The sequence below is a fragment of the Pseudophryne corroboree genome, chromosome 3 (assembly GCF_028390025.1).
Source record: "Pseudophryne corroboree isolate aPseCor3 chromosome 3, aPseCor3.hap2, whole genome shotgun sequence".
Lineage (NCBI taxonomy): Eukaryota > Metazoa > Chordata > Amphibia > Anura > Myobatrachidae > Pseudophryne > Pseudophryne corroboree.
In genome coordinates, this window is record NC_086446.1 from 317069716 (window position 1) to 317088446 (window position 18731).

At 47.3% G+C, this 18731-nt stretch overlaps 1 protein-coding gene across 2 annotated transcripts in view; it reads right to left on the bottom strand.

Annotated features, from left to right (window-relative positions):
- Positions 1 to 18731, bottom strand: part of SMARCD2 (SWI/SNF related, matrix associated, actin dependent regulator of chromatin, subfamily d, member 2) — a 124279-nt gene that overhangs the window by 42836 nt on the left and 62712 nt on the right. For both annotated transcript variants that reach the window (XM_063959468.1, XM_063959469.1), the window contains exons 10-11: positions 12807 to 12942; positions 12534 to 12656 (exon numbers count right to left, since the gene is read on the bottom strand). In XM_063959468.1, the coding sequence (XP_063815538.1) occupies positions 12534 to 12656; positions 12807 to 12942 (259 nt within the window). The remainder of the gene's footprint in view (positions 1 to 12533; positions 12657 to 12806; positions 12943 to 18731) is intronic.

Here is an 18731-nt window from a genome sequence, read left to right on the forward strand (position 1 = left end):
CAGCGCACCCAATGCTGTAAAGCCCCAGTGAGACTGTCAGCGTTTTATGTATATTATATAATAGTGATACTGTCTGTACAGAGTATTCCCCAGAGGAATGTAAACTGTGCACTAATAGCAGCTCTCCCCCTCTACACCCGGTACCAGTGATCCAGCGTGTGAATGTTTGGAGGAGCTGTATGAGGCTGCTGCTTATGCAGAGGAAGGCGCCAAAATGCCGCTGAGCCTGCTCTGATGTAGCTCTGCCCCCCGCAATGGCGCCGGAGCTACTAATAAAGTTTTATACTGGCTAGGGGTCTAATTCAGATCTGTTCGCTCGCTAGCTATTTTTTGCAGCGCTGTGAACAGATAGACGCCGCCTGTAGGGGAGTGTACTTTAGCTTTGCAAGTGTGCGATCGCATGTGCAGTCGCCCTGTACAAAAACAGCTTGGGCAGTTTCTGAGTAGCTCTGACCTTACTCAGCCGCTGCGATCACTTCAGCCTATTCGAGCCCGGAATTGACGTCAGAAACTCGCAAACGCTTTGACACGTCTGCGTTTTTCCAACCACTCCCAGAAAACGGTCAGTTGACACCCACAAATGCCCTCTTCCTGTCAATCTCCTTGCGAACGGCTGTGCGACTGGTTTCTTCGCTAGAACAAGTGCACAACAACGATCCGCTTTGTAACCGTACGGCGCGCCTGCGCATTGCGGTGCATACGCATGTGCAGTAGTTACCTGATCGCTGCACAGCGAAAAACGCTAGCGCGCAAACAGATCTGAATTAGGCCCTATGTCTCCAACACCCTTTGTAACCTCACATAAATGCTTGGTACAAAACCTCCGGCAGTCTCACGCAGGGGCACCCACGGGTCCCCCCCAGGAGGGATCCGTACGCCTAACCCGTGCCTCTGCCGCACAGTGAACCGGGGGACCCCCCTAGCGGGGACCCCGGTTTGTACTCACCACCGACGATCACCTTCAGGCTCTGTTAGGAGTGTGCGGCATGATTCGGCTGCGACAGCTAAGGCGCAGTGCACTGCTGAACAATCAGCCCCTCAGGACGGTGGTCCTGCAGCGGAGAAGCGGTACTGCACCTCATGAGGCCAGTGATCACTCCCCTTCCCCCACTGACTCCCACGGCGCAGATATGCTGTTGCCCAAACAGCATACCGAAATAAGCAAAAGTTTAAAAGAAATTGAAGAAAAACTCTGGAGTGCACACTCAAGAGTGTGCATCCTCTCCTGAGGGCACTTTTTTCTAAACTGCCTGTGGGAGGGGGCATAGAGGGGAGGAGCCAGCACACCCAGTTGAAGAAATTTAAAGTGCACTGGCTCCTTTGGACTAGTGATGAGCGGGTTCGGTTCCTCGCAATCCGAACCCCCCCGAACTTCACCCATTTTACACGGGTCCGAGGCAGACTCGGATTCTCCCGTATGGCTCGGTTAACCCGAGCGCGCCCGAACGTCATCATCCCGCTGTTGGATTCTCGCGAGATTCGGATTCTATATAAGGAGCCGCGCGTCGCCGCCATTTTTCACTCGTGCATTGGAAATGATAGTGAGAGGATGTGGCTGGCGTCCTCTCACTTTGTTTCAGGGGGCTGCAAATATCTTTATTCTGGGGACCAGCAGTATTATAGGAGGAGTACAGTGCAGAGTTTCGCTGACCAGTGACCACCAGTATTATACGTTCTCTGCCTGAAAAACGCTCCATATCTGTGCTCAGTGTGCTGCATATCTCTGTGCTCACACTGCTTTATTGTGGGGACTGGGGAACAGCAATATTATATAGGAGGAGTACAGTGCAGAGTTTTGCTGACCAGTGACCACCAGTATTATACGTTCTCTGCTTGAAAAACGCTCCATATCTGTGCTCAGTGTGCTGCATATATCTGTGCTCACACTGCTTTATTGTGGGGACTGGGGACCAGCAGTATTATATAGGAGGAGTACAGTGGCGAGTTTTGCTGACCGGTGACCACCAGTATTATACGTTCTCTGCCTGAAAAACGCTCCATATCTGTGCTCAGTGTGCTGCATATATCTGTGCTCACACTGCTTTATTGTGGGGACTGGGGACCAGCAGTATTATATAGGAGGAGTACAGTGCAGAGTTTTGCTGACTAGTGACCACCAGTATTATACGTTCTCTGCCTGAAAAACGCTCCATATCTGTGCTGCATTGTAGTATATAGTAGGAGTACAGTGCATAATTTTGCTGACCACCAGTATATAATATATAGGAGTACGGTACAGAAGGCCACTGCTCTACCTACCTCTGTGTCGTCAAGTATACTATCCATCCATACCTGTGGTGCATTTCAGTTTTGCACAGTTTGCTGACCACCAGTATATAATATATAGCAGTACGGTACAGTAGGCCACTGCTCTACCTACCTCTGTGTCGTCAAGTATACTATCCATCCATACCTGTGGTGCATTTCAGTTTTGCACAGTTTGCTGACCACCAGTATATAATAAGATTTTACTCACCGGTAAATCTATTTCTCGTAGTCCGTAGTGGATGCTGGGAACTCCGTAAGGACCATGGGTAATAGCGGCTCTGCAGGAGACTGGGCACAACTAAAGAAAGCTTTAGGACTACCTGGTGTGCACTGGCTCCTCCCTCTATGACCCTCCTCCAGACCTCAGTTAGGATACTGTGCCCGGAAGAGCTGACACAATAAGGAAAGGATTTGGAATCCCGGGTAAGACTCATACCAGCCACACCAATCACACCGTATAACTCGTGATACTATACCCAGTTAACAGTATGAAATATAACTGAGCCTCTCAACAGATGGCTCAACAATAACCCTTTAGTTAACCAATAACTATATACAAGTATTGCAGACAATCCGCACTTGGGACGGGCGCCCAGCATCCACTACGGACTACGAGAAATAGATTTACCGGTGAGTAAAATCTTATTTTCTCTAACGTCCTAAGTGGATGCTGGGAACTCCGTAAGGACCATGGGGATTATACCAAAGCTCCCAAACGGGCGGGAGAGTGCGGATGACTCTGCAGCACCGAATGAGCGAACTCTAGGTCCTCCTCAGCCAGGGTATCAAACTTGTAGAATTTAGCAAATGTGTTTGACCCCGACCAAGTAGCTGCTCGGCAAAGTCGTAAAGCCGAGACCCCTCGGGCAGCCGCCCAAGAAGAGCCCACCTTCCTCGTGGAATGGGCTTTTACAGATTTAGGATGCGGCAGTCCAGCCGCAGAATGTGCAAGTTGAATCGTGCTACAGATCCAGCGAGCAATAGTCTGCTTTGAAGCAGGCGCACCCAACTTGTTGGGTGCATGCAGGATAAATAGCGAGTCAGTCTTTCTGACTCCAACTGTCCTGGAAACATAGATTTTTAGGGCCCGGACTACGTCCAGCAACTTGGAATCCTCCAAGTCACGAGTAGCCGCAGGCACCACAATAGGCTGGTTCAAATGAAAAGCTGAAACCACCTTTGGGAGAAATGGGGGACGAGTCCTCAATTCCGCCCTATCCATATGGAAAATCAGATAAGGGCTTTTACATGATAAAGCCGCCAATTCTGACACACGCCTGGCCGAAGCCAAGGCCAACAGCATGACCACTTTCCACGTGAGATATTTTAAATCCACGGTTTTAAGTGGTTCAAACCAATGTGACTTTAGGAAATTCAACACCACGTTGAGATCCCAAGGTGCCACTGGGGGCACAAAAGGGGGCTGAATATGCAGCACTCCCTTAACAAATGTCTGAACTTCAGGTAGTGAAGCCAGTTCTTTCTGGAAGAAAATCGATAGAGCCGAAATCTGGACCTTAATGGAACCCAATTTTAGGCCCATAGTCACCCCTGACTGTAGGAAGTGCAGAAAACGGCCCAGCTGAAATTCCTCCGTTGGGGCCTTCCTGGCCTCACACCACGCAACATATTTTTGCCATATGCGGTGATAATGGTTTGCGGTCACTTCTTTCCTAGCTTTAATCAGCGTAGGGATGACTTCCTCCGGAATGCCCTTTTCCTTCAGGATCCGGCGTTCAACCGCCATGCCGTCAAACGCAGCCGCGGTAAGTCTTGGAACAAACAGGGCCCCTGCTGCAGCAGGTCCTGTCTGAGCGGCAGAGGCCATGGGTCCTCTGAGATCACCTCTTGAAGTTCTGGGTAGCAAGCTCTTCTTGGCCAATCCGGAACAATGAGTATAGTTCTTACTCCTCTTCGTCTTATTATCCTCAGTACCTTGGGTATGAGAGGAAGAGGAGGGAACACATAAACCGACTGGTACACCCACGGTGTCACTAGAGCGTCCACAGCTATTGCCTGAGGGTCTCTCGACCTGGCGCAATATCTTTCTAGCTTTTTGTTGAGGCGGGACGCCATCATGTCCACCTGTGGCCGTTCCCAGCGATTTACAATCAGCTGAAAGACTTCTGGATGAAGTCCCCACTCTCTCTCGGGTGGAGGTCGTGCTTGCTGAGGAAGTCTGCTTCCCAGTTGTCCACTCCCGGAATGAACACTGCTGACAGTGCTAACACGTAATTTTCCGCCCGTCGGAGAATCCTTGTGGCTTCTGCCATCGCCGTCCTGCTTCTCGTGCCGCCCTGTCGGTTTACATGGGCGACCGCCGTGATGTTGTCTGACTGGATCAGTACCGGCTGGTTTTGAAGCAGGGGTCTTGCCTGACTTAGGGCATTGTAGATGGCCCTTAGTTCCAGAATATTTATGTGTAGGGAAATCTCCTGGCTTGACCATAGCCCTTGGAAGTTTCTTCCCTGTGAGACTGCCCCCCAGCCTCGAAGGCTGGCATCCGTGGTCACCAGGATCCATGCCTGTATGCCGAATCTGCGGCCCTCTAGAAGATGAGCACTCTGCAGCCACCACAGCAGAGACACCCTGGTCCTTGGAGACAGGGTTATCAGCCGATGCATCTGAAGATGGGATCCGGACCACTTGTCCAACAGATCCCACTGAAAGATTCTTGCATGGAACCTGCCGAATGGAATTGCTTCGTAGGAAGCTACCATTTTTCCCAGGACTCGCATGCAGTGATGCACCGAGACCTGTTTTGGTTTCAGGAGATCTCTGACTAGAGACGACAACTCCTTGGCTTTCTCCTCCGGGAGAAACACCCTTTTCTGGTCTGTGTCCAGAACCATCCCCAGAAACAGTAGACGTGTCGTAGGAACCAGCTGTGACTTTGGAATATTCAGAATCCAACCGTGCTGTTGTAGCACCTCCCGAGATAGTGCTACCCCGACCAACAACTGCTCCCCTGGACCTCGCCTTTATAAGGAGATCGTCCAAGTATGGGATAATTAAAACTCCCTTTTTTCGAAGGAGTATCATCATTTCGGCCATTACCTTGGTAAATACCCTCGGTGCCGTGGACAGACCAAACGGCAACGTCTGGAATTGGTAATGACAGTCCTGTACCACAAATCTGAGGTACTCCTGGTGAGGAAGGTAAATGGGGACATGTAGGTAAGCATCCTTGATGTCCAGTGATACCATGTAATCCCCTTCCTCCAGGCTTGAAATAACCGCCCTGAGCGATTCCATCTTGAACTTGAACCTTTTTATATAGGTGTTCAAGGATTTCAAATTTCAAATGGGTCTCACCGAACCGTCCGGTTTCGGTACCACAAACATTGTGGAATAGTAACCCCTTCCTTGTTGAAGGAGGGGTACCTTGACTATCACCTGCTGCGAATACAGCTTGTGAATTGCCTCCAGCACTGCCTCCCTGTCCGGGGGAGCTGTTGGCAAGGCAGATTTGAGGAAACGGCGAGGGGGAGACGTCTCGAATTCCAGCTTGTACCCCTGAGATACTACTTGTAGAATCCAGGGATCCACCCGTGAGCGAGCCCACTGGTCGCTGAAGTTCTTGAGACGGGCCCCCACCGTACCTGGCTCCGCCTGTGGAGCCCCAGCGTCATGCGGTGGACTTAGAGGAAGCGGGGGAGGGCTTTTGTTCCTGGGAACTTGCTGTATGCTGCAGCTTTTTTCCTCTACCTCTGCCTCTGGGCAGAAAGGACGCGCCTTTAACCTGCTTGCCTTTCTGGGGCCGAAAGGACTGTACCTGATAATACGGTGCTTTCTTTGGCTGTGAGGGAACATGGGGTAAAAATGCTGACTTCCCTGTTGTCGCTGTGGAAACGAGGTCCGAGAGACCATCCCCAAACAACTCCTCACCCTTGTAAGGCAAAACTTCCATGTGCCTTTTAGAATCTGCATCCCCTGTCCACTGCCGAGTCCATAGACCCCTCCTGGCAGAAATGGACATTGCACTTATTTTAGATGCCAGCCGGCAAATATCCCTCTGTGCATCTCTCATGTATAAGACTGCGTCTTTAATATGCTCTATGGTTAGCAATATAGTGTCCCTGTCTAAGGTATCAATATTTTCTGACAGGGAATCTGACCACGCAGCAGTGGCACATCCATGCTGACGTAATAGCTGGTCTCAGTATAATACCTGAGTGTGTATAAACAGACTTCAGGATAGCCTCCTGCTTCCTATCAGCAGGCTCCTTTAGGGCGGCCGTGTCCGGAGACGGTAGTGCCACCTTCTTTGACAGGCGTGTGAGTGCTTTATCTACCCTAGGGGATGTCTCCCAACGTGACCTATCCTCTGGCGGGAAAGGGTACGCCATTAGTAACTTTTTAGAAATTACTAGTTTCTTATCGGGGGAAGCCCACGCTTCTTTACACACTTCATTTAATTCATCAGAAGGGGGAAAAACCACTGGTAGTTTTTTCTCCCCAAACATAATACCCTTTTTTGTGGTACCTGGGGTAATATCAGAAATGTGCAACACATTTTTCATTGCCGTAATCATGTAACGTGTGGCTCTATTGGAATGTACACTAGTCTCATCATCGTCGACACTGGAGTCAGTATCTGTGTCGACATCTGTGTCTGCCATCTGAGGTAGCGGGCGTTTTAGAGCCCCTGATGGCTTTTGAGACGTCTGGGCAGGCACGGGCTGAGAAGCCGGCTGTCCCACATCTGATATGTCGTCAAACCTTTTATGTAAGGAGTTGACACTGTCGCGTAATTCCTTCCACATATCCATCCACTCAGGTGTCGACCCCGCAGGGGGTGACATCACATTTATCGGCACCTGCTCCGCCTCCACATAAGCCTCCTCATCAAACATGTCGACACAGCCGTACCGACACACCGCACACACACAGGGAATGCTCTGACTGAGGACAGGACCCCACAAAGCCCTTTGGGGAGACAGAGAGAGAGTATGCCAGCACACACCAGAGCGCTATATAAAACAGGGATACACACTACACAGTGATTTTACCCCTTATAGCTGCTTTATATATCACAGATTGCGCCTAAATTTAGTGCCCCCCCTCTCTTTTTTACCCTATGTAGTCTGGAACTGCAGGGGAGAGCCTGGGGAGCGATCCTTCCAGCGGAGCTGTGAGGGAAAATGGCGCCAGTGTGCTGAGGGAGATAGCCCCGCCCCTTTTCCGGCGGGCTTCTCCCGCTTTTTTTATACAGTTATGGCAGGGGATTTTACGCATATATAGTCTTAAAGGCTATATTATGTGTTAATTTGCCAAGTAAGGTACTTATATTGCAGCCCAGGGCGCCCCCCCCCCCCCCCCCCCAGCACCCTGCACCTATCAGTGACCGGAGTATGTGGTGTGCCTGGGGAGCAATGGCGCACAGCTGCAGTGCTGTGCGCTACCTTAATGAAGACCGAAGTCTTCTGCCGCCGATTTCCAGGAACGTCTTCTTGCTTCTGGCTCTGCTAGGGGGACGGCGGCGCGGCTCCGGGACCGGACGACCGAGGCTGGGCCTGTGTTCGATCCCTCTGGAGCTAATGGTGTCCAGTAGCCTAGAAGCCCAAGCTAGCTGCAAGCAGGTAGGTTCGCTTCTCTCCCCTAGGTCCCTCGTAGCAGTGAGTCTGTTGCCAGCAGATCTCACTGAAAATAAAAAACCTAAATATTACTTTCTTTCTAAGAGCTCAGGAGAGCCCCTAGTGTGCATCCAGCTCGGCCGGGCACAAAATTCTAACTGAGGTCTGGAGGAGGGTCATAGAGGGAGGAGCCAGTGCACACCAGGTAGTCCTAAAGCTTTCTTTAGTTGTGCCCAGTCTCCTGCGGAGCCGCTATTCCCCATGGTCCTTATGGATTTTCCAGCATCCACTTAGGACGTTAGAGAAATATAGCAGTACGGTACAGTAGGCCACTGCTCTACCTACCTCTGTGTCGTCAAGTATACTATCCATCCATACTTGTGGTGCATTTCAGTTTTGCACAGTTTGCTGACCACCAGTATATAATATATAGCAGTACGGTACAGTAGGCCACTGCTCTACCTACCTCTGTATCGTCAAGTATACTATCCATCCATACCTGTGGTGCATTTCAGTTGTGCGCAGTATATATAGTAGTAGGCCATTGCTATTGATACTGGCATATAATTCCACAAATTAAAAAATGGAGAACAAAAATGTGGAGGGTAAAATAGGGAAAGATCAAGATCCACTTCCACCTCGTGCTGAAGCTGCTGCCACTAGTCATGGCCGAGACGATGAAATGCCATCAACGTCGTCTGCCAAGGCCGATGCCCAATGTCATAGTAGAGAGCATGTAAAATCCAAAAAACAAAAGTTCAGTAAAATGACCCAAAAATCAAAGTTAAAAGCGTCTGAGGAGAAGCGTAAACTTGCCAATATGCCATTTACGACACGGAGTGGCAAGGAACGGCTGAGGCCCTGGCCTATGTTCATGGCTAGTGGTTCAGCTTCACATGAGGATGGAAGCACTCATCCTCTCGCTAGAAAAATGAAAAGACTTAAGCTGGCAAAAGCACAGCAAAGAACTGTGCATTCTTCTAAATCACAAATCCCCAAGGAGAGTCCAATTGTGTCGGCTGACCTTCCCAACACTGGACGGGAAGAGGTGGCGCCTTCCACCATTTGCACGCCCCCTGCAAGTGCTGGAAGGAGCACCAGCAGTCCAGTTCCCGATAGTCAAATTGAAGATGTCACTGTTGAAGTACACCAGGATGAGGATATGGGTGTTGCTGGCGCTGAGGAGGAAATTGACAAGGAGGATTCTGATGGTGAGGTGGTTTGTTTAAGTCAGGCACCCGGGGAGACACCTGTTGTCCATGGGACGAATATGGCCATTGACATGCCTGGTCAAATTACAAAAAAAATCACCTCTTCGGTGTGGAATTATTTTAACACAAATGCGGACAACAGGTTTCAAGCCGTGTGTTGCCTTTGTCAAGCTGTAATAAGTAGGGGTAAGGACGTTAACCACCTCGGAACATCCTCCCTTATATGTCACCTGCAGCGCATTCATCATAAGTCAGTGACAAGTTCAAAAACTTTGGATGACAGCGGAAGCAGTCCACTGACCACTAAATCCCTTCCTCTTGTAACCAAGGTCCTGCAAACCACACCACCAACTCCCTCAGTGTCAATTTCCTCCTTACCCAGGAAAGCCAATAGTCCTGCAGGCCATGTCACTGGCAAGTCAGACGAGTCCTCTCCTGACTGGGATTCCTCCGATGCATCCTTGAGTGTAACGCCTACTGCTGCTGGCGCTGCTGTTGTTGCTGCTGGGAGTCGATCGTCATCCCAGAGGGGAAGTCGGAAGACCACTTGTACTACTTCCAGTAAGCAATTGACTGTCCAACAGTCCTTTGCGAGGAAGATGAAATATCACAGCAGTCATCCTGCTGCAAAGCGTATAACTCAGGCCTTGGCAGCCTGGGCGGTGAGAAACGTGTTTCCGTTATCCACCCTTAATTCACAGGCAACTACAGACTTGATTGAGGTACTGTGTCCCCGGTACCAAATACCATCTAGGTTCCATTTCTCTAGGCAGGCGATACCGAAAATGTACACAGACCTCAGAAAAAGAGTCACCAGTGTCCTAAAAAATGCAGTTGTACCCAATGTCCACTTAACCACGGACATGTGGACAAGTGGAGCAGGGCAGACTCAGGACTATATGACTGTGACAGCCCACTGGGTAGATGTATTGCCTCCCGCAGCAAGAACAGCAGCGGCGACACCAGTAGCAGCATCTCGCAAACGCCAACTCGTTCCTAGGCAGGCTACGCTTTGTATCACCGCTTTCCAGAAGAGGCACACAGCTGACAACCTCTTACGGAAACTGAGGAACATCATCGCAGAATGGCTTACCCCAAATGGACTCTCCTGGGGATTTGTGACATCGGACAACGCCAGCAATATTGTGCGTGCATTACATCTGGGCAAATTCCAGCACGTCCCATGTTTTGCACATACATTGAATTTGGTGGTGCAGAATTATTTAAAAAACGACAGGGGCGTGCAAGAGATGCTGTCGGTGGCCCGAAGAATTGCGGGCCACTTTCGGCATTCAGCCACCGCGTGCCGAAGACTGGAGCACCAGCAAACAGTCCTGAACCTGCCCTGTCATCATCTGAAGCAAGAGGTGGTAACGAGGTGGAATTCAACCCTCTATTTGCTTCAGAGGATGGAGGAGCAGCAAAAGGCCATTCAAGCCTATACATCTGCCTACGATATAGGCAAAGGAGGGGGAATGCACCTGACTCAAGCGCAGTGGAGAATGATTTCAACGTTGTGCAAGGTTCTGCAACCCTTTGAACTTGCCACACGTGAAGTCAGTTCAGACACTGCCAGCCTGAGTCAGGTCATTCCCCTCATCAGGCTTTTGCAGAAGAAGCTGGAGACATTGAAGGAGGAGCTGAAACAGAGCGATTCCGCTAGGCATGTGGGACTTGTGGATGGAGCCCTTAATTCGCTTAACCAGGATTCACGGGTGGTCAATCTGTTGAAATCAGAGCACTACATTTTGGCCACCGTGCTCGATCCTAGATTTAAAACCTACGTTGGATCTCTCTTTCCGGCAGACACAAGTCTGCAGAGGTTCAAAGACCTGCTGGTGAGAAAATTGTCAAGTCAAGCGGAACGTGACCCGTCAACAGCTGCTCCTTCACATTCTCCCGCAACTGGGGGTGCGAGGAAAAGGCTAAGAATTCCGAGCCCACCCGCTGGCGGTGATGCAGGGCAGTCTGGAGCGAGTGCTGACATCTGGTCCGGACTGAAGGACCTGCCAACGATTACTGACATGTCGTCTACTGTCACTGCATATGATTCTCTCACCATTGAAAGAATGGTGGAGGATTATATGAGTGACCGCATCCAAGTAGGCACGTCAGACAGTCCGTACGTATACTGGCAGGAAAAAGAGGCAATTTGGAGGCCCTTGCAGAAACTGGCTTTATTTTACCTAAGTTGCCCCCCCTCCAGTGTGTACTCCGAAAGAGTGTTTAGTGCAGCCGCTCACCTTGTCAGCAATCGGCGTACGAGGTTACTTCCAGAAAATGTGGAGAAGATGATGTTCATCAAAATGAATTATAATCAATTCCTCCGTGGAGACATTCACCAGCAATTGCCTCCAGAAAGTACACAGGGACCTGAGATGGTGGATTCCAGTGGGGACGAATTAATAATCTGTGAGGAGGGGGATGTACACAGTGAAAGGGGTGAGGAATCGGACGATGAGGAGGAGGTGGACATCTTGCCTCTGTAGAGCCAGTTTGTGCAAGGAGAGATTGATTGCTTCTTTTTTGGTGCGGTCCCAAACCAACCAGTCATTTCAGTCACAGTTGTGTGGCAGACCCTGTCTCTGAAATGATGGGTTTGTTAAAGTGTGCATGTCCTGTTTATACAACATAAGGGTGGGTGGGAGGGCCCAAGGACAATTCCATCTTGCACCTCTTTTTTCTTTCATTTTTCTTTGCATCATGTGCTGTTTGGGGACTATTTTTTTGAAGTGCCATCCTGCCTGACACTGCAGTGCCACTCCTAGATGGGCCAGGTGTTTGTGTCGGCCACTTGGGTCGCTTAGCTTAGTCATCCAACGACCTCGGTGCAAATTTTAGGACTAAAAATAATATTGTGAGGTGTGAGGTGTTCAGAATAGAATGGAAATGAGTGGAAATTATGGTTATTGAGGTTAATAATACTATGGGATCAAAATGACCCCCAAATTCTATGATTTAAGCTGTTTTTGAGGGTTTTTTGTAAAAAAAAACACCCGAATCCAAAACACACCCGAATCCGACAAAATATTTTCAGGGAGGTTTTGCAAAAACGCGTCCGAATCCAAAACACGGCTGCGGAACCGAATCCAAAACCAAAACCCCGAAAAATGTCCGGTGCACATCACTACTTTGGACCCATCTATACCCCATCGTACTAATCTATTCCCAATATCCCTTATGGATGCCAGAGAAATAATCACTTTCTGATAAAGTTTTTGCTAGCCTTATGCACCAAGTATATCTTCATTACATAATACCTAATACATACATACTACGTGTCTTGCACGTTTCACCTTTTCTATGTACCAGATCATTGCAGCTTACTACCAATTGAAACTAGTTATATCTCATGTGCAAAATGTTATAAGCAAATGCAATTGACGCTGGTGCTTTTCACCTCAAGACTTTATTGGAAGCGCCTGACAAATAATGTCATACATACAGTAAGAGCCACAGCAAGCAAAGAGATTTTTACCTTGAGGTCCCTGCTTTGGGACTGCAACCAGTCCTGAATAAATTCCTGGGGATCATTGCTGAAGCTCAGCATGAAATCTCTCTGTGTCTTCAGCTGGTTGATGGATTCGATTGTCTCGTGAATCTGAGAAGGGAAAAGGTAGGAGATTATGGTTCAAAGTAAAACAGAGAGGATGAGTAACCGCGGGGTAGATATAACCAACTAAGGGACAATTTATTCCACCACCAATGGATTGCTTGGTGTGGACAAGTGACATTGAAAGTGAATTTTAACCTTGACATCCAGGTTGGCAATCTCCTGCTGGTTGGTGGTGGATGCAAGAAAGTTGCTCATTTGGGACTTTAGGGGGTCATCCACTTCAACTTCAATGTCATAACACGCTGTCTTCTTCTGATCATTTGGGTCCACACTAAGGTAAACAGGTGAGGAAAGGAACGAAAGAATGTAAGCAGATTTATACTGTACCAGTATCATTCACAATATGTCTCAAAACATCAGGAACTTGTCAGGACTGGTTATAATCTCAAAATGCTTATAGGCCCTACACACTGGCCGATCCGCCGCCGAGCTGCCCGACGGCGGATACGGCTGACAGGCGACCCGGCGGCGGTGGTGGTGGGGGGGGGGGTGGCAGTGACGGGGGGAGTGAAGTTTCTTCACTCCCCCCATCACACGGCTGCATTGAAGTGCAGGCAAATATGGACAAGATCGTCCATATTGGCCTGCATGTACAGCCGACGGGGGACCAGCGATGAACGAGCGCGGGGCCGCGCATCGTTCATTGCTGGAGCCTCCACACTGAAAGATATGAACGGTATCTTGTTCATTAATGAACGAGATTGTTCATATCGTGCAGTCATGTCGGCCAGTGTGTAGGGCCCTTTAGTGTGTGAGGAATTTACTTCCATGTCTTGTTACAGTCCAAACTGGCTGTCCATATAGGGAGAGAGTGCTGTCAGACTGATTTGTTGTAGCTGATTTTAGCAGTTATTCCAAGAGGTAGGGTTGTACAGTATCTACTGCACCTGGCTGAATTGGCTAATATACAATCAGGTCTGTTTAGGACAGTTCATATTTGATAGGTAGCTGTCCATGCTTCTCCATTAGGATAAGAGGGGTTAACAGAATGGTGGTGTCCCAAAGGTTTGCATATAGGGGCTGCTTAAGTAATTGATCAAGCCATTTACAGTATATGCTTTCATCTCTTATGACCTGTAGTGTTAACTAAACCTGAACGTGTACTGTATAAAGGCTGTGGGAGCCCAGAATCAGAACACTTCAGGGGGTATTCTATAAAAGTGACATTTTACCATGACCAATTGTACTAATCATCAAACAAAGAGACAAAAGTGATGATAGCACATTATAGAATATTGGTAATAAGGATAGTTCAGGTACTAGTCCCTAAAGCAGAGGTTCTTAAATACAGTCTTCAAGGCACCCTAACGGTCCAGGTTTTAGGCATATCCATGGCTCAGCACAGATGGTTAAATCAGATTGAATGATGTGCTAAGGATGTCACCTGTGGCCAAGCATGGATATACTTAAAACCTGGACCGTTTGGGTTCCTTGAGGACTGTGTTTGAGAACCTCTGCCCTAATGGATAATTTGTACAAATAGTGATAAATAACACTGGGTCTAATTAATATTTGTATGGAAATACAATTGCAGTTGTCTAGGCTACAGAGCTGCTAATATTAGCAAGTGAAGCTGCTGCCCTGAAATGAAGAGATGCCCACCAGAGCCATCACAAACTTATTCATAATTGTGTACACATTCACGACCTATATGCAATAAGGATGAACATCGGAGCTACGGGTTGGTCTATGGTTACGCAGAGTGGACACCACAGTAGCAGCACAGACGCCCTGTTTTTTTAATGTTCGTACGAGCTTCCAGCTGACGGCAGATACTCGTCCTAAAAGCAGCCATGACACTTCTGCATTTTCCCAACCACTCCCAGTAAGCTCTCCATTTACACCTACAAACGGTCACTTCCTCTCAATCACTTTACCATGAAATCCTCAGTGCGAGCGGGATTGCAGACACAACCTCACAGCACATTAACAGTCTACCAATAATCACTCAGTTGCGTGATAAACGGACATTTGCGTACAAACTTGAATTATTCCCACTGTTTTTAAGTCATTTACAAGTCATTTTCTTAATCACTGATTCCACTTAAAGGCAATCAATCAGTTTTCCAAATTGATGGAACAATTGTACAATACCTGATAGGCATATAACATAGAATCTCTGAAAGTTCAATTCAGTAAATTGAGTTTAGAAATCACTAAATATAAATAAACTGGTTTTGGGATGTAATGAAGTCCGAATTTGACCAACGTGCAGGATACCTGCTGAACTCACAGGCAATCATGTACAAGGCTAAACCATGCCTTGTACATAATTGTCTCTTTAACAAACGTTCGAGTCTGGCCGACAACCTGCACGGCTGCCGAACTCTGACTTCATTATATCCTGACCTGAAGATTAGTTTTAAACCAGTGAGGTAAAAAGAAAAACCTTCTATGCATGTACCAACACTGAAATAAGTGTGCCCAGTGATTTACATTTTGTTTTCACTGGTGTAATAAGTAATGAAATGAATCGAAGAAGTTTGGTCTACAGAGATTTCCATTGCTGGCCAATCAGGTTAGTAGCAGTATACAGTGCATCCGGAAAGTATTCACAGCACTTCACTTTTTCCACATTTTGTTATGTTACAGCTCAGTTCAATCTTTGTCTCACCAGACCAGAGAATTTTGTTTCTCATGGTCTGAGAGTCCTTCAGGTGCATTTTGGCAAACTCCAAGCAGGCTGCCATGTGCTTTTTTACTGAGCAGTGGCTTCCGTCTGGCCACTCTACCATACAGACCTGATTGATGGACTGCTGCAGAGATGGTTGTCTTTCTGGAAGGTTCTCCTCTCTCCACAGAGGAATGCTGTAGCTCTGACAGAGTGCCCATCGGGTTCTTGGTCACCTCCCCGACTAGGGCCCTTCTCCCTGATCGCTTAGTTTAGATGGCCGCCAGCTCTAGGAGAGTCCTGGTGGTTCCGAACTTGTTCCATTTACGCATGATGGAGGCCACTGTGCTCATTGGGACCTTCAAAGCAGCAGATATTTTTCTGTACCCTTCTCCAGATTTGTGCCTCGAGACAATCCTGTCTTGGAGGTCTACAGACAATTCCTTTGACTTCATGCTTGGTTTGTGCTCAGACATGGACTGTCAAGTGTGGGACCTTAATATATAGACAGGTGTGTGCCTTTCCAAATCATGTCCAATCACCTGAATTTACCACAGGTGGACTCCAATTAAGCTGTAGGAACACCTCAAGGATGATCAGTGGAAACAGGATGCACATGAGCTCAATTTTGAGCTTCATGGCAAAGGCTATGAATACTTATGTACATGTGATTTCTTAGTTTTATTTTTAATAAATTTGCAAAAATCTTAACACTTTTTTTCACGTTGTCATTATGGGGTATTGTGTGTAGAATTTGGAGTGAAAAAATTAATGTATTCCATTTTGGAATAAGGCTGTAACATAACAAAATGTGGAAAAAGTGAAGCTCTGTGAATACTTTCCGGATGTACTGTAGATTGACATTTGGAAACCAGTCTATAATGTAAGGTGAACTTAGATCATTTGACTTTTTCCACACAGTCCTAAGCACAATATGGAAAGCTTACTATATCCTTAATCTAATTTCAGTGGATTTCAGAATTATTCAGTACGATCAAAGTTAACAAATTCATTGACTACTTAAAAACAGCTTTTAACATGAGCTGGAGCAAACAGATAAAAGAGTGTTCCAGGTCCAGGTGTTTCCCACGTGCCCCTTATAAGGCCCATCAGACTCCCACCTGTCTGTTATCTTTAGCCCCTCCCCAATCTGTATGTTCGATATTGTGCCATTGTGATCTGTGTACTGTGCTATCCAAATATTTATATTCCGTGTTGTGCTCTCCCCACCTTACCTGTTTCATCTGTATTATGTTCTATCAAGCCCCCCCGCCAAAAAAAACAACAACAACTATGTTCTGTGTTGTGCCCCCATGTCTATGTTTTTGTATTGTGTCCCCACACCCCATCTGTATGCCCTCTATTGAGCTGTCCCCATATATGAGCTTTGCCTGCAGCCTACCTGGCTATGCCACTGCCTTTAGTATATTTACTACATCCACCGAGTAATACACATCATATATTCTTACAACCTGTTGGTACCTTAGCTGTACCAGCCAGTTTTGGACACTAAAATAAACTACTTTGTATACCAAATGGAACATAAGTTTTCAGTTAAACCAGTCTGTTGTGCGAAGTTTCACTTCTTTAAAAAAAAATACACGTGCTTCCTATTCTTGTACCAATACTGCTGTTAAGTTCAGAAATGAAAATGAATACAAATACATCAATTAACTATTTTATTCTATATTGTCCTTTAGTGGCTTCAGATGTATGTGAATAATATTCTGACATGGGACCTAATTCAGATGCGGTTGTTCTTGCTTCTGCTGTTGCTATCTTTTGCATACGCAATTGTGATTATATTACACCTCCCAATTTTCTGGATGGTTAAATTGGGACTGCTGCGTGCACACATATTGGGGGCGTGGCTTTGTGGGAATGCTGTAATTCGCGAGCTACACCTCCTGGTTTCGTCACTGGGTGCATGCCCAGCTGCTGGCCATGTCCACTTTCCTCTCTCCTGTGAATGTGCAGCATCTATTCAGCAAGTGACAAGTCACTGTGGCTTGCGGATGGGCTGGAGGGACAATGCCCAAAAATCGGGACAGTTGGGAAGTACAGTATGTTCAATGCTAATATGCTGTTGCATAATTTCCATCCAAAAGAGTATAATTACTGATACATTGGTACCATAGTTGCAAATGGGAACATGTCGCAGAGTCTGAGTGTCTCTGTAGACGCACAGGCTGAGCTGCTCTCCCAGGACGCAGAGAGCTCTCTAGTAGCAAGTAAGATCACTTCTGCTAATTTATGCACGCCCAGAAAACGCAGTTTGAACATCATGACACTTTGTGACTAATTCCTTGTTGCGACCACTATAGAAATTTGCTTCCTGGAAACATGCGCAGTAAGAAACATCGACTGATATGCGTACAATAGCTGCTTTGCGTCCACATCTGAATCAGGCCCATTGTGCAAAGCTCTGATTAGTAAAAGTGGCATCTATGTCTAGAATGTCCTACAAAGTGTTAAATATTATATATATATATATATATATATATATCCATTGTAGAAGAGCCGCACTCACATGTCGTTAATAATCACAGTTGCTGGGGTGCAAAATCCAGGAACAGGTCCTATCAGAACAAAGTTCCACGATACATGTGCACAAATAAGGATGCACTCACCAGACTTCTCCAGGGTGAAATTGATAGATTTTAATCCAGACAGCACATATTCACAAACAGAAGGTCAACGTTTCGGCTCACAGCAGAGCCTTTGTCAAGACCAGATTACCAGGTTGCCATCTCCCTAGCACTGCTCTGAATAGTGAAACCATATATACCCTTGGTGCAGCCACACCCCCCAATCATCCAATTAGCAGCATGAACAAACAGGCCATCATTAAGCTAATATCAGCCAGCTGTCACAGGATAAGGCCAAATACATATACACAGCACAAACCAGACACACACATAAATTGATTTTAAAACAACTCATTGTGGCCACACAAGGAGTCTAACATCGTGTGTGGAATGCACGCCGGTACAGTGACACGCACGGCACTTCCTGTGAGCCGCGCATCACTTCCCGTCCGGCGTTGCCAAGTATCGGCGCCGTGAGTAAAGCAGACCACATTAGCTTATGTAAACCACATCGGAGTGAACAACGAAAGTATCCACTACAGATCCTCATATAGGCCAGATACATAATCAGGATAAATCAATCGATTACCTAGCAACCTGTGGTATTTGAGCTGCCACAGGGATTTCTATACCGCATCACTTCCGGTCGCTTGTAGCCAGGCAACAAATACCCAGTTGCTAACACAAATTACGTTAACCTCAGATTGAAAAAACATTGTGCACAAATGTACACGGCTGTTGAACTCCCCCAATATATAGCAAACATACGTAAGGGTCAGCAAGAACCAACCCTATCCCCTTACTACCAAACTAAACAGGAATGTCACAATCGATAGTATGATTAACAGGCGGGCTGCACCA